This window comes from Diadema setosum, chromosome 1, assembly GCF_964275005.1.
Source record: "Diadema setosum chromosome 1, eeDiaSeto1, whole genome shotgun sequence".
Taxonomy (NCBI): domain Eukaryota; kingdom Metazoa; phylum Echinodermata; class Echinoidea; order Diadematoida; family Diadematidae; genus Diadema; species Diadema setosum.
In genome coordinates, this window is record NC_092685.1 from 14478765 (window position 1) to 14495582 (window position 16818).

Consider the following 16818-nt stretch of genomic DNA (forward strand, 5'->3'; position numbering starts at 1 on the left):
AGTTTTAAGGAGTTGACCTTGACCTTTGACCCTGACTATTGACCCATGACCCCTAAATTCCCTAGCTAATCCCTGCCAGTCAATGCATGCATATATGTACCAAGTTCCATGAAGATACATTGAACCATTTGCGAGAAAAGTGAAATTGTAACATTTTCACATGACCTTTGACCGTTTGAGCTTTTACCTTATGACATGAAACTCTCTCTGGAGATATAGAATCATTACGCAGTAGTACATGTCTACACTAAGTTTCAAGAAAATACCTTTGAGCATTGCATAGATATGGGGGAAATAGCAACATTTTTAGCATTTGACCTTGACCTTTTGACCTATGACCTCTTGCCAATTTCACTAAAAAACTACTCAACTAATTGCCTTATCATACTTCATCCTTGGACCAAGTTTGTTGAAAGTTGCTTCATCCAGTTTTGAGTTATCACGTAAACAGATGAATTTCAGGATTTGACCTTGATCTTTGACCTTTGACCTCTGTCCGATTTCACTCAAAAACTAATCAAGTAATTGTCCCATCATACATCATCCTCGGACAAAGTTTGGTAAAATTTGCTTGATCCAGTCTTAAGTTATCACGTAAACAGATACAATTTCATGATTTGACCTTGACCTTTGACCTTGGCCTTTAGCCGATTTCACCCAAAATCTAATCAAGTGATTACCCAATCATACTTTATACCTGGACCAAGTTTGGTAAAATTCCAGTCAATATTACTCAAGTTATCGCGTAAACCAATGCGGACGGACATACGAACGGACGTACGTACGGACGGACGGACAACCCGAAAACATGATGCCTCCGGCACCACTTCGTGGCGGAGGCATAAAAATATTTTGAAGGAATTAAGGGAGGGACATTGTTTTGAATAATTAGGTAATAAAGCGTTCCAAACGTCCGGTCCATGGTACCTGATTGATCTTTGAGCTAAAATAAGTTAAGGATTATTTAAGTAATAATCTGTTGAATGGCAAGTCAGATATGTGTGTATATTCAAATTTAAGTTATACATTCAAGAAATAGGGAGTTGCAGACAATATCTGTATAATATCACGCCTCTAAGAAGGCGATACCTGTACAACATTCCATGAACGCACTGCAGGCACCGTTATATCTGCTGTGGTCTTTTCATATTGGCAACAGGGGCCTGTTTCATAAAACTTGTCATCAGTGACAAATTGTCATAGATGTGAAAGAGCTACGGAAATCCTTGCATCTGATTGGCTGAGAATAAATTTGTCATAGAAATGTAGCAGTTGTCACTGATGGCAAGTTTTATGAAACGGGTCCCAGACGTACACCACATTCACAATAATTGTAGACTACTTTCTAGCCGACTCGGCCAGTGTATATATATATATATATATATACATACACACACACACACACACACACACACACACACACACACACACACACACACACACACACACACACACATATATATATATATATATATATATATATATATATATATATATATACATATATATATATATATATATATATTTATAGATATATACACACACATATTACATACATACATATATATCAGCAATTTCAAAATCTGTTTATCAAATAAACTTTGTATGCTCATCAATATTTCATAAATGGTTTCCAATTATAATATAATAATAATAATAATAATAATATAATAATTATCTTGCAAAAAGTTAAAATCTGAATCCCCCATCTCAACCACACTATGCAGTTTCATAAAAATATCTGCAAATTTAACTGCATTTTCATCTTTAAAAAAGTTTTTGTAGATAATTTGCATACTAACTGGTGGCTAATAGATAATTATTCACCTTTGAACATTCTTTGATTTCTACAACATATAACATACAGAAGCAAACAAAGAAATATTTCCAACAAACATATACGCGAATCGATACCTTTGGTTTATTTCTGATTCATCTCCATGATCCAACTCCAAGATACTTACAGGTAAAGAAACATATATCCATGTTTTAATACACAATGACAAAGATTTTCAGGAAAGCTTTAAAAGATCCTTCCATGAGGGGACAGTAAGGCAGTTCATATTTATCACAGGGTACACTCTGTATCATGCTCATGTCTTGTAAGTGTTAAACACAGCATGTGTATGCTTCTCCTGAGATCAAATACACAGCCCAATACATATTTTAAATGTTTAATCACTGCACTTCACATGTAACATTTTTTTTTTTTTTACTTTTGCAAGGCACTTAAAACAGAAAAATGATTTCATCATCAATCCGTAAGCACGACAGTATGATTAGAAGGGACGTACAGAGTACCTGTAATTAATACTATTTATGCCACCCAAGATTAACTGCCTCTTATATTTTAGTGAAATGTTGAGGTCTTGCCTGGCAAATGTTGGCATTATTCATAATTCAGCATTCAAACTTATTACAACAGTTCATTCGAAACAAAAACTTTTTTTTGGGGGGGGGGGGGGCACCATTGTCTTTGGAAAAGCAGAATCAGTGCTTAGCATGTGGTTTGTTGCATTAGTTTTATCTGGATTCACTGATATGGAGTATCACACCTCATAACACATGATCTAGTTATTGAAAAATAGTTCTGACTTTCTATCTCAAGCAATCTGGACTTTAAAAAAGTAGGAAATCCAAGCAACTCTCATTATGACAAAGTTCTCAGGACAGGCAGTTTTCTTTTGTTATATGGATATTTCATAACAGCCAAACAAAGCAAAAAAAGATATATTGATGATAATTTTGAATCTGAAATTTTTACTTCGTCGTAGCTACATTTTTGTTTTAACTGTGCCCGTTGTAACGGGAGTGCACAGAAATTGCAATGTATTGAGCAGCACATTTTCTTGATTCACTTCAATCACTCGTATTAATACCACAATAATATTGAGAGACAGGTATGACAGTAAACAGAGCTATCATCAAATCACAGTGATCACAAACATGTTCCTCACCTTATCACTGAAAAAAAAAGAAAAGAAAACTATTTCACTGCCATTGCAAGATCCTTAGAGAAAAATTGCAGAGCGATCTACAAATACAAATTACTACTGTATAACGCTGACAAAACTATTGGAAAACTGAGAATAAAAATTACAAATATTTCAGGTAACCTTGATAATTGACAGAGGTTAATTGAAAGACAAAGATATGCACATAAGCTTTGCTTCTGTTCTGATCTTAACTTTGTTCTCAAAAATTCAGATTTTCCTAATTCAAATGAATCAATGATTACAATATTGGCAAAGGTATAATTATGGCAAGACATATTGATCCAATATAAAAAGCTGTTTGGGAAGTTGAAATCAATATAAATCATGACTTGTCCAAAGGAGAAATAGAGATTCATTTACGACACTGTATTAAAGGTAGGTGAAAGAGTTGAAAGTTGGAATGATTCAGCACTATTTTACATTCCTTCAGTGTGCACAAGATACTGAAAAAAAAATTTGCGTGCATGAAACTTTCACAAATTTCGTGTGAAGCAAAGATTCATGAAAAGTGAAATGTATGTGACATTGTTTATCTACACAACGCATCCAATACCCGTGGCAATTTGCGAAAGTTTCATTGTGTGAATGTTTCTGGTTTTACAGTATACAAATAATGACTGCTATGAGGGGCACAGTTAAAATTATGGGCCCAAGGTGATGTGAAAACCATAACTAGTTATGGTTTTCACATCACCGAGGACCTACATAATTTTAACTGTGCCCCGAATATCAAGCTGTCATTATTTGTTTTATATACCGAAAAATTTGAAAACCGAAAATATATATTCTAGTCTCTTTTACAGCACTCGTAATCAACGCTGATTAACGGCACGGCGGTCGTATCATTGGTGCGTACATATGAGTGATCTATGTGTACGGGTTGCGACTGTCTCCAAACCTATTTACAGGGCACAGTTGATTCTATGCCCCGGGCACAGTATATCATGACGTCATTTTGATCAAAAATGGGGTACAGCTATTTTCATGACTCCACTTTTAACCAATCAGATGAGAGGAATCTATATATGAGGTATATAATATTTTATAAAGCTGTGATTATACATACTATGAGTCAAATTCATTTAAGACTCGTCAAATGAGACCAAAAGAATGGGTGTGGTTAACAAGAAACTGAACATATGCTAAATTCAACATTGATTCCAATTCAAGTAATGACGACTTTGCGAAATGTCTACATTGCCAAGAATTTCAGTCCTGCAAGTCTGATTCAGCAAAGGTCGACTGTGTATATTGCTGAACCTTGATGGTACTCAGTCCTATGACAATTTTTTTTTTTTTCAAGGTTCTGATTGGTCAATTTTGATAATGATGATGTGATGGTAATATCACCCCTCCATCTCATGGGACAAGGACAATTCTGCCGAGAGTCGACTTGGTCTCGATGACCTCCTTGTGGGCAGCAGGGGCCTCTTCTAGTGAGTACTCCCGGTAGACGACCGGCTTGATCCAGCCGCCCTCCATCCCAGCATGGACAGCAGCCACCTGGGCCTCTCTCTCAGCCTGACAAAATATCACACAGACAGAACAACTCATTTGAAATGAGAGTACCTGGGTACTTATTTTCAACAGCAACAACAACAACAGCAGCAAAAACAAATCCTCATAGAAATCACAGTAAATCACATACTTAATGTTTATGTCTCATCTTCAAAGTGCAAATCCCAAACTATGTTTTTCTGAATGACACAAAGGTCCATGTTACAATCGCAATTGTTGTTGTGCTTTAAAGAAAAGAAGGGAGAGAAAAACGGGGCCCTTATAAAACAAATAATTTGCCCCAGACAATACTGACATAAATCAAAACATAACAGATCTTGATGATATCAAACATGAATATTAGATATACCAAATGTCTCTGCAAGGGAGCTCATAGCTCTCCACGAGGGAGCTCGTATTGGAAGTCACCGCAAGGGAGCTCATACAAAATATCTCTACAAAGGAGCTTATACAAATTTTAATTATTACTGTAATATTAACATTCAGTACCAAAAATAATAGTCGTGTCTCAAAAAAAGAGCCCATATTAAAAAAATACCATTAAGAATACAGCTCATATTAAAAGAATATGCAATTCCAGAACACTTATTCACCCCTTGTATCTGAAGTCCTATGACATGGGTAACCTTCCAACACATTTCATACATTCACGTAGCATATTCTAAGCCAAAAGCTGACTTGTCTGCAAGACCTCAATCATGCCTTTCAAGCAGCAGAAGAACCCTTCCTCATTGGAACTCTGTTGTTTTGAACTGAAATCATCTGGTTTTATACAATTCCCTATTATTTTTGGTCTCTGTTTCTATGTCTTTTTATTTGCCATGCACTGTGCAAATGAAAAGGGCTATTAAAATAAACACAACATGAGATAACTAGTTCAGGGGAGCATTATTTATGATCTATTTGGGTCCTTAAACATCAGCAAAAAGCCTCAAAAATATTGTAGCTTTAAGGGAAATGAAACCAAAATATACATGTGGATTGAGTGAATGCAGCAACATTAGTAGGACACATCAGCAAAGTTTGAGGACAAGAATGGGCTTAGCTTGTTTTGCGATAAACTCTTTATTTCTCTAACATTTGCATCACTTACTTTAGTTGTCAGGGCCAGCATCACTCCAACAACAGATGTTTCTTTAGCCATGGTTGCCCGCGGACTAATCTCGATGTCTCCACGACTACCAACAACCTGTGTTTTCCAGGGAGAGAACGGATGAATTTCTTATCATAACATATAGATACAAGTGGGAGTGTGTGTTATATATATTCAAACACATATTTCTATAAACACATACTGTAAAAGTGGATATTTTTGCTGTGTTGAAATTTTCGCACATTTTGCGCAACCAGCATGAAAATAAAAGCATGCAAATACTTTTGCTTGCCATATGTTCCAGTTGTTGATGGCTTGATTCCGTGGAATTAAAAACATGCAAAACTCATCTTACCAGGCCGAGCACGAGAAATTAGTCACGCGAAAATATCAATTTTTACAGTGCGTACATTTCACCATGTAATCTGTGGATATCCAACACAGCTCGCTGAATGCCAAGTCCTATAGCCTCTGGGAGAGGAGTTTCAAATTACAGAGAGAAAAATTTAAGAAAGGGAGTCAGCTGTAGGCTACAAGTGGTAAAAATTGATATGGCGAAGATAAGAAATCTGATCAACAGTTCCTGACAGGGGATTATCCTTGAGAATAAGCTGAACTTACCGCCACGGTGCCTCCTGGGCTCAGCATGTCGAGATCTTTCTGCAGGTTGACGTTGGCAAGCATCTCCACTATCACATCCACCCCTCGTCCGTTGGTGGCATCCTGGGAGTATGGAAAGCCAAGGAACACAAAATATACTGTAAGACTCAAACATACTCTAGCATTTATGAGGAATTTTTTTTTTTCTTGGATTCTTTTTACCTAACTTTCTGCTGAATTCATCACCAAGAAGCACATTAGCCAAGATTTGACTTGAAATACTGAAGGCTTCTTCAGAGAGCTAATCTCTCTATCGATCATCGATAACAGACTTCAGATAATTTTTTTTTTCCCCTCTGACAGTAGATCATAATCATGATGTTCTACATTCTACACAATGGGGTATCATGGGCATCACATCCTTGCACACAATGTAGAGGAAGAGTGAAATATTGAACTTGATCAACATTTTAATCCTCATGGTGACATTTATGGTCTCCAAATTCTACAACATTTACTGTAAAACCAGAAACATTCACGGCATGAAACTTTCGCAAATTGGAGCCGACCGAAGAATTTGAAGGCAAAACAGATAAAAGTCCTTTTCAAAGTTACAAAGTAAGGTTATCAGCAAATAGAGGAAAATAAAATTATTTCAATGATACTGCACTCCGTAAATAACCAAAAAACGTTTTTGAAGATATTGAAATGATCACATATGTTTGAACTATTTTCTTTGTTTTTCAGCAGCTTTAGTCTCAAAAACCTCAAATTGATAAAAATGGATGCATCTGGTTTTGCATTTGAACTCTTCATGTGTCAGCATGTTACCATTATCTTGCTGATGTAGCCCTCTTCTCTATGGCTAAATGCTTCATGTGCACCCTCTCTCTTGATCAGCTCCAGACCCTCTGCCGAGCCAGCCGTACCCAAGACACGCATGCCATACTGACGACAGAACTGGAGGGCAGCAATCCCTACCTACAGAGAGTATACAGGGTGTGGAGGTGGAAAAAAAAATCAAATTCAGTTGAATTTACACGTAATTCACTGCAAATGTTTGTTGGTATACTCGTAGCTGTTCAACAGGAGCCACAGATATCCAAGAAATTTACAAAGGCTTTGGTGAGCTAAGTTGCATTTGTGGGAAGAGGTAGCACAATTTTATCCAAAGTGAACACAGATTTACAAACTGTGAATATGTTTCAAATAGATTTCACTATGCACCTGTATACAAATTTTGCTTACATGTAAAACACCACATTCTGTGGCATAACATGTTTATTTTCTCTCAGTGTTGGTATAAGAATCACATACAAAAGGAGGGCTTTAAAATGCCAGCTTTGCACAGATATTCAGACATTTCCTGAACATCACTGTCTGCAGAATCAAAATAGTACAGGAAAAACTAGAAATGTCGCTACAGCGACTGGTTATACCCCCGCCAAACAACATTTGATAAGCTTTGGTCAAAAAACTGAGGAAGTAGTTAAATCCGCAAGATCTTTCCTTGATCTTCTGCCATCAATATGCCGTTACCATGGCAACGTACTTTCGGGTACTGTCGAAAAATGTGTCTTGCACATCTACAACCAAAGGCACACATCTGTACCAAGTTTCATGGAAATTGGGCAAAAACTGAGGAAGTAGTTTGCAACACAAAATTTTCCATCATTTTGGCTCATAATATGTGAGCTGTTACCATGGCAACATACTTTTTGTCACTGTCAAGAAATGTGTCATGCTGACCTATATCCTAAGACAAACATTCAATATGAATTCCATGAGAATTGGAAGAACACTGATGAAGCAGTTTTGCCATGAAGCATTTTGCCCTATATTTTACCAATAACATGCCGTTACCATGGCAACGCACTTTTTGCCACTGCGGAAATATGTGTCTTGCACATAACATATTCAGATGAACATCTGTACCTAATTTCATAAAAATTGATCAAAAACTGTGGGAGGAGTTCGCGACGCAAGATTTGTACCCATTTTTGCCCATAATATGCCATTACCATGGCAAGGTACTTTTGGGTACTGTCAAAAAATACGTCTTGCACATCTACAACCCAAGGCACACATCTGTGCCAAGTTTTATGGGAATCGGTTGAAAACTGAGGAAGTAGTTCGCGACGCAAGATTTGTACCCATTTTTGCCCATAATATGCCGTTACCATGGCAACGTACTTTTGGGTACTGTCAAAAAATACGTCTTGCACATCTACAACCCAAGGCACACATCTGTGCCAAGTTTTATGGGAATCGGTTGAAAACTGAGGAAGTAGTTCGCGACGCAAGATTTGCAACGGACCGACCGCCCGACCGCCCGACCGACCGTCCGCTGATTCCTATATACCCCCTTCAAACTTCTTTTGGCAGGGGTATAAAAAAAAATTGAATTACCATGAGTTGATTCATAATCTGCAGTTAATCACACAGGTAATTAGAATGCTGTTTCATAAATATGAATTGAATTTCCCCCTACTCATATGTACTTTCAACGCACATCAATTCAACACAATATGTCTACTGTTTGTAATTTGCTCATTTCTTAAACCTGAATAAATTACGGACAAGAGATCTCCATTAAAGGAAAACTGATTGCCAAAAATATTGCTATCAGGAGCATATTCTGTTACTTTATATCAATTCACACTTCGTCCTTTGTGAAAAACAAACAACCCACAAACATTTCAATATTCACATGGTGAGCTTTTTTCATGCTTTCAGTGATTGAGAAGAAAATTGAATGAATGTTTTGATGACAGATAGAACAGATACAGTACCTTCAACAGTAAAATACTTTACTGAAATATGCTAATTACTCTATATTCTTTTCTCCCATTTTTCATGGTTTAAGACAAATTAACATTCTGCTAATCCTGCATTTTCAATGGGCTACACATTCACGTTGGCATTGAACTTATCACGAGTAGCACTAGGCATTGTTTGCCTAAATACTCACAGCACCGCTAGCACCATGAATCAACACTGTATGGCCGGGCAAGGTGCGCGCTCTGTTGAAGGGAAGCAAACAATAAAATCTGCAATGTCATATTTGAAGTATACTTATCATATGCACTCTGGCAGCATCCCCACTCCCTTCTAATCAAAAAGAAAAATGAGGAAAAGACATACTATCACCTTATGTCTTTCATCTTCCAAGCAATCACTGATTACATACTTAACCCGTTCCATACGGGAACCTGGTGGTCAGTGTATTAAGTCTATGGGGAATCTGGAATTCAGTGTGGAACGGGTTAACTCATGATATTTATGACCTCCTATCCACGGCCTATATAACATGGAAACCCACTATCAGTATAAGTAAACTAAAGCATTTATGATAGAATGCTAATCTCACAGCAATTGCAAAGAAATTGTTGCATGTATTGCATGCTGAATGACTTTGATAACTGGGGTGGCATCAATTAATACTTTGTAGCAAAAGAATAACTGTAAAACTTGAATAATGCAACCATTGAGGGTCAAAGGCACAAAGGGCCTACTGTGAAGACAAGTAATAATAAACCACGTAACTACACAAACACAAATTAAGAGCTAACTGGCTGTTGCTTTTGTAGTTGCTTGTTCTAGCAATTACAAATGTCAAAGAAACTCTTTCATTTAATGTGGCCATTACTTCTCTACTTGTGAGAGAAAATTTCCTAACCATCCTATCTCTTTAGCAACATTCTAATCACATTATTTTCCACGCCAACAGAAACATAATGATGTTGCGGCATCATTATAAATTCCAAAATTCTTATGTACATTTTCACAACTCTCAATTTAGGGTTCTATCAAACAGGCCAGACAGTTATACATGATGGAAAAGTGTGTAGTTTTGCATCTAACAGATATTCATAAACTCTGAGAACCTTGAAGGGCCTTATAATACATTTTGCATGGAGAAAGATGAAAATTCAAGTGTCCAGCATGTATAAAGCAAACAAACACTCGTAGTGTATGGACGCTAACTGAGAGGTTCACATCTCTATGCACAAGCTTGTATCTTAAAAAGGCCAGCTCGCTTATTTTTTTTTTCAATAATACAAGGATTTTGAACAAACACTTTCATATATCTACATGCATGTTTACATATTTTTGAATTAACTTTTTTTTTTCTTTTGCAACTGTCTCAGAAAATAATGTGATATTGGAAATAAAATTTTATTTGAATTTGAATTTGAATTTGAATTTGAACTGTCAGGACCCAATGGTTCTTCCTAGATGATGGGAGACAACATGAGAAGAACAGTGATTAAGATGGAGACATCTAGAACAGAGCTGGTCTTGCTTCATAATCTTGCTACCTGAGCTTCACTAGAAAAAGCATAGACTACACTGTATTATGGGGTGTAATTGTGTAATCTTAGCACTTTGGTATTAGCTGAGGTCTTAGAAATGTCAGTATCTAATCACAAAAGGTCTTCATACCACAGAACATCTCATCATCTGCAGTGCCATCTGCATTAAATACAAGCAAAAAAAAAAAAAAGAAAAGAAAAGAAAAGAAAAAATACCTAGAACTTGGGAGTTATGTATGGGTGCAAAGAAATTGTGAATCATAATGGTTTCTACATAAACCACATTTTTTTAGAGGTACCAACATGCACCCTTTAAACATTTCTGTTTTTCATTCACTACAGATTTGCACAACACTATCACTATGCACAGAACTTAATGAAACCAAACTAGTACTTGTTGTTTCTTGTATAAATTTACAAAATACGTTCATACAGAAATACACAAACAAATAAATGACTAATTACAGTATGAAAACAGATAGGAAAATAAAAGGGTGCAATATGCCAGAACCTTTGAAAGAGAGCTCTGTAGGCAGTGAAATACGGGATTCCCAGCGTGGCGCCTTGTTTGAAGTCCAGATTGGTGTGGAGTTCGTACAAGTTGCTTTCCTCGGCGACGGTAAACTCGCCATATGTTCCCAGCACAGATGGTGTGCACATGTAGACTCTGTCCCCAGGCTTTTTTTTTTTTTGTCAAGGAAGAAAGGTCCACGCCGAATGGTATGAAAGAGTTGCAACTGATTGAATGGTAGATACTGTGGACTAAATGCTACCCAACCTATTGAACACGTTCTGATTTTCTTGAGTGGTATTACACAACAAAAGAGCTTCATATATCTTCTTATCAATTGGAATTTTGATAGCATGAAGGGGTAGTGATTTGGTCCAACTGTTGTCGAAATAGTTGTCAGCCAAAAACAATATAAAAAAGATTTAAATTTTTATATTCTCATAACTAATACTTCTCTGACTTCTAGATATGACAAGTAACATGGACAAGGTGCATTAACAATTTTACTTAAACTAACTTTAGCCATATAAAGTGCACTCCCGTTATAATGAACACGGTTTTAACAAAATTCCGGTTATAAAGAAGTAAAAATTTAGGCTGCAACATTATGCACTTTATGTATGTTTATTGTTTATTTGTTCAATATTTTGATATAACGAAAGGAGACTGCCGGTCCCCGAGGATTTCCTTATAACGAGAATCCACTGCATGTAGAAGTAGTGTTACTGGAACTTCAAAAGCTCCCCCCCCCCCCATAAAAAAAAAACAAAAACAAACAAAAACAAAAACAAAAACACATAAATGACTGCACCAAATACAAATTGGTAATGCAAGCTGATCTACTCTGCTATTTGTCCAACACAATAACATAAAAACACTTGATAAAATCAATGCATTTTTTACACATTATACACCTCTCGATACATTTCTTGAATCTAGTATGTAGGAGAAATTTAGTATGAATGATCACCTATCTGTTTTACACTAAGGCCATCATCCTTGTCAAGGATTTGCTCATGATGATGGTCTCCTGTGTTTCTGTTATATCTAGAGTTGCTTACTTTGCCTTTTTGAACGACAGGTTCATGTGATTCTTAAGTTTGCATGTAACACATAAAATAACACCTGCCTGTCTTCATTTTGTATCTTTATAAAATAATGTCGCACTTTTTTTGTTAATCACCTATCCGTGTTCAACTGTTAGATTTAAAGAATGTTATACCTGGTACTTTGTTCAACTGACTTTGTGTTACATTTATGTATAGACCGATTCGGGTTCGTTGAGGGCAGCAGACAAGTTGCGGTTACAGGGTGCAGCCATTAGCTCTAGCTACGGTGTCCCCGCCTACCCTCCCCCACCCCCCAGGCAACAGACACAGCTCAGCAGAGAGCTATGTATTCACGCTGAGTCACAGTGGTAAACATGTTTATCGCGCACTTGTAGCAGGAGTACGCACACTTATAACAAAGGTTCGCGCACTCAGTACGAGATGCCTATTGGCTAAAATTACCATGCATCAGTTTTTCATTCAGTGCGCGTAGGGAGGGGGGTGGGGAAGTGGGAAGGTAGACGTGAACACCGCAGTAATGGCGCTGCCCATGCCGATAATACACAAATCGCCTCATAGAATCGGTCTATAGGAAAAAAATAATATGCAGAATTAAAGTATGTCAATCAATCAATCACTTCAGTACTTCCAAAAAGACCTCACCTTGTACTTTTGCACCTTAGACCCGACCTTTTCCACCGTCCCTGCAGCGTCTGACCCCGGGGTGTAGGGGAGTGGAGGAAGCACGGCTCTGTTGCCGCTCCTGATGTACGTATCCACTGGATTCACACCAGCTGCCACTACCTTCACAAGTACCTGCCAGATTAAGAAGGGGATAGTAGACGGCAATCTGATTACAGTCGACTCCTGTTATAACGAAGTCCTTGGGACCGGCAATTTTCTTTCGTTATGTCAAAACTTCATAATAACTGAACAAATAAACAATTAAAAAAAAACATTGATTTGATAATGTTGGGGCATGAATTTTCACTTCGTTGTAACTGGAATTTTGTTATAACATGTTCGTTGTAACGGGAGTGCACTGTACCATAACAACAACAAAGCAGGCCTGACCCGAGCATCAATACGCTTGTAGGCAAACCAGATCTAAATTTGAGATTGATTAGGCATTAGCCATGAAAGCAGAGAAATTACATCAAATATCATTCATAAGTTAAGAAAGTACATAGCGATTATAAAAAATAAAATCAAGAAGACCTGTAACGAAGGTTATTATAGAATGGGTACCGGATAGCAAGAATCCTGCAATCTCATTGGTCGAGAGCTACGTGTTTATTTATACTGGCCACACTCCGTGTCACAGTGGTAAACATGCTATCGCGCACTTGTAGCAAGAGTACGCACACTTGTAACAAAGATTCACGCATTAAGCAAGCGTTCGCGCACTTATTACGAGACGCCTATTGGCTAAAACAACCATGCATCAGTTTTTTACTGATGCACGGTTAATCATGCGTCCAGTGAAAACAGATGCATGGTTTTCGGGCTCTCGTCTATGGCAAGCCAAAAGGAAATGCATCCAGTAAATTTGTCATCGGATAACACGATAGAAAAATAGGGTTTTGGCGAGAAAATTACCCATTCTATAAAACAGATGACGCACATGTCTTTTTGTGCGTCAGTTGGAATATAGTGTGCATGCGGTAAGTATGGAATTTAGCCTAAACCCACTCGGCTTCGCCTCGTGGGTTCAGCATTCCATAGTTACCTTATGCACACAATTCCGACTGACGCACTCAGACCTGTGCATCATTTGTATACTGTAATGCATACTTATTCTGTATTGGACAATGATTTTTTTTTTATTTTTTATGTATACATTGGACTGAGGAGGTAAATCACAGGAGTGTTGAGGGAATGATTGATCCTAAATTTGTTCAGCCTACCAGTGATCTATCGGCATTATTTCTAGAAATTCTAGAATTTATGAATGTATATGTCAGTTAAGATTGTTCTGCAGAAAATGAGAGCAAATCAGGGTCATACTAATTTTCCTTGAAAGAAAGAAGGAATGGTAATTTCTGTTATCTTTTGGTAACATTAACTATAAACGTCAGGTAGCAGTCACTTTGATGTGTATTAACAAGTCATACTAACCAGAAAACATCAAAAGGATGGCGCAGTAACTCTTCAGGAGTGACTGCGGTTTCTATTATCTATATTATGGAGTTCATGTTACATCCACAGTTACCCACTGTTGAGTTCCACATATTAAGAATTATGTCTTGTTAACATGATAATAGTTGGTCAATTCCAGCTTAAAAACTGTTGCACATTTAATACCTACGCTACGGATGAACTGCTTGGTAACTGATTGGCATTTTACCTGGTTTTCTGCTGGTTCTGGAATAGGAAGTCCAGACTCTACTTTCATGACCTCTGGGCCACCAAACTGGGCAACTCGGACTGCTCTCATGATGTTGGACACTACCCTCTGAGCTCTCATTACATTAAATCAAGGAATCCAAAGGCTCGCTGTGCAGGATCTGTCAAAAGATGTGGCATGAAGAAACATACGTAATTAGCATCATTCAGGTTTTTCTTGTGTGGGTGGGTAGGGGACTATATATGCATCAGGTTGGCACCCATGCTCTTTTTGCGATAAACGAAGTGGGATCTTTTATGTGCATGAGTCACTGCTAACCAAAGAGATTTGTTGGCCTAGGAGGGGGCTGCAGCCCCCCCCCCCCCCCACACACACACACACACACTTTTGGCTCGGTAAAAAAAATAAATAAATAAAAATGGGGGAAAAATTGGGGGAAAAAAAGACACAACATCCATGAATTTCAATTTCCAAAGAATTCCGCCCTTAGATCCTTCCAGTCTAAGAGGGGTGGGTTGACTGTTGACCTTGACACCATACCTCCCATGGGCCCTGGTCCCGCAGGCCCCCCCCCCCCCCCCCCACACACACACACACACACACACACACACTGAAAACGTTCTATCTGCGGCCTCTGCTGGTTTACAATTAACTGTTACACATAATTAACAGTGACAATGAGACTCGGGAATCGAACCCGGCACAAACCAAAGTCAGTTCTTGCTAAATGTTGTGGAGATAATTAACTATAAAATACACAGCCCAGTCGCTGTACATGGTACGTCGCGACAGGGCTGTACGCGCGCGACCACCAACCACTAGGAGAGCGACGTAATCGTATCACGATAGCTTTGAATTTTGATACTTAACATCATTTTTGTCACCTCAAACTCATCGAGTATACTCTTCAATATTTACTCTACATCTGATGCTATCAGTATTCAAATGTACGCAATGAAACTTACCGAAATTGATCATCATATCCAGCATGTCCACACGGTACACAATCTTTCACGCCAGGCCTAACTATACACTTGAACACAGCACAGTCGCTGTACATGGTACGTCGACGTACCATGGAATTGCGCCAGAAAGTGTCATTTTATTTGTTCCACGGACTTATCGCAAGTGGTCTCCATGGACCCAGTGTGGCGAACTATTCTTCTGTAATAGAAACATGCATTTAACGTGAGTAAAGTATTCTGTTTAAAGGAGAAAAGTATACATTTTCCTAAGTTTTGTAGTTGTGTTGAGGTTCCTCACTTTGAGGCTGCATGCCGCGCTCGTCAGACGCTGTTTTCGCATAGCGTAACAGCGTCTGGTCGGGCTAGTATCTCCTGTACTTTGCAAATGCTACCAGGGCAACCGTTGGCGTTGCCGTACTATGTTTTACCTGTAATTTTACCCACAGATTACATGCAAGGACGCAAGGAGAATTTCGAACGGGTTAGACTGTCCATATTTCACATGTAGGCTGCATGCGAACACTACACAGCAGTTTGGACCCAATCGCAACATTCATCTATCATGTAAGTTAATCATACCGTCGTATCAGCTAGCTCATATAACATAACAATAACGACAACATTATCATTCTGACTGTACTAACCAGCTAATCCGGTGGACTGGAAGAGGCTCTTCGAAATTTCGCTTGGCGTACAATACTGTAGTGTGCTCTGCAAATACCGAACTTTGAGCAGCTTGTTGTCCTGGGACGGCACGGACCCTTCTACAGCTAGCCCTTCTACAGTACAGTGCTGTGTACTGTGTATGTGAATGTTAGGAAGTCGGCCACGGGAAGCGTCGTGCGGCGCGGTCGTGTACAGACACATTGAAAGGAAACTTTGGGGGCATCATCCAGGCACGAGAGTCGTGCAAAAGGCGATTCTGGCTGAAGGGGGCGTGGTCGGCATACTCGACGCACCTGGGATCGGATCCCCTGACATCAACTTTGACGATATGTTTAGCTTGAGCAGATGAAAAATGAATAGATCTACAAATTAAAAACTTCAGAAACTGTTCGATCAAAACATGTCTTGTGGAGTTGTTATTATTTGTTTGCTTGTTTGTTTGTGTGTGTGTGTGTGTGTGTGTGTGTGTGTGTGTGTTTTTAGCGCCCACTAAGCTCCTCCCCCTTTGCTGTTGACGAAATCATGAAAGGCAAGAGACATATGGAGGGATGGTAGTAGTTGTCAAAAAAAAAAAGAAGAAAAAAAATCGTTTCATATCATCAAAATATATTGCTTCAATCAAACAATACCTGAATATTCATATAAAGACCCATTCACGTCAGTAGCAGTCATCATGGACACAGGACCTGAATTGGTCATCAGCGGCCTTGAAAGAAAAACATTGTCATTTGCAATTTGTGTAAATAATTGCATGATA

The 16818-nt window shown here is 38.2% G+C and overlaps 1 protein-coding gene across 1 annotated transcript; it reads right to left on the reverse strand.

Moving 5' to 3' along the window:
* Positions 1-4289: 4289 nt before the first annotated feature.
* On the reverse strand, positions 4290-16171 carry LOC140227230 (quinone oxidoreductase-like). Its single transcript, XM_072307659.1, has 9 exons — positions 16040-16171; positions 14431-14590; positions 12747-12899; positions 11035-11201; positions 9179-9230; positions 7039-7188; positions 6229-6330; positions 5608-5703; positions 4290-4517 (listed from the first exon to the last, which is right to left on the reverse strand). Exons 2-9 carry the CDS (start codon positions 14548-14550, stop codon positions 4356-4358), a joined length of 1002 nt encoding a protein of 333 aa, XP_072163760.1. The 5' UTR covers positions 14551-14590; positions 16040-16171; the 3' UTR covers positions 4290-4355.
* Positions 16172-16818: the final 647 nt, after the last annotated feature.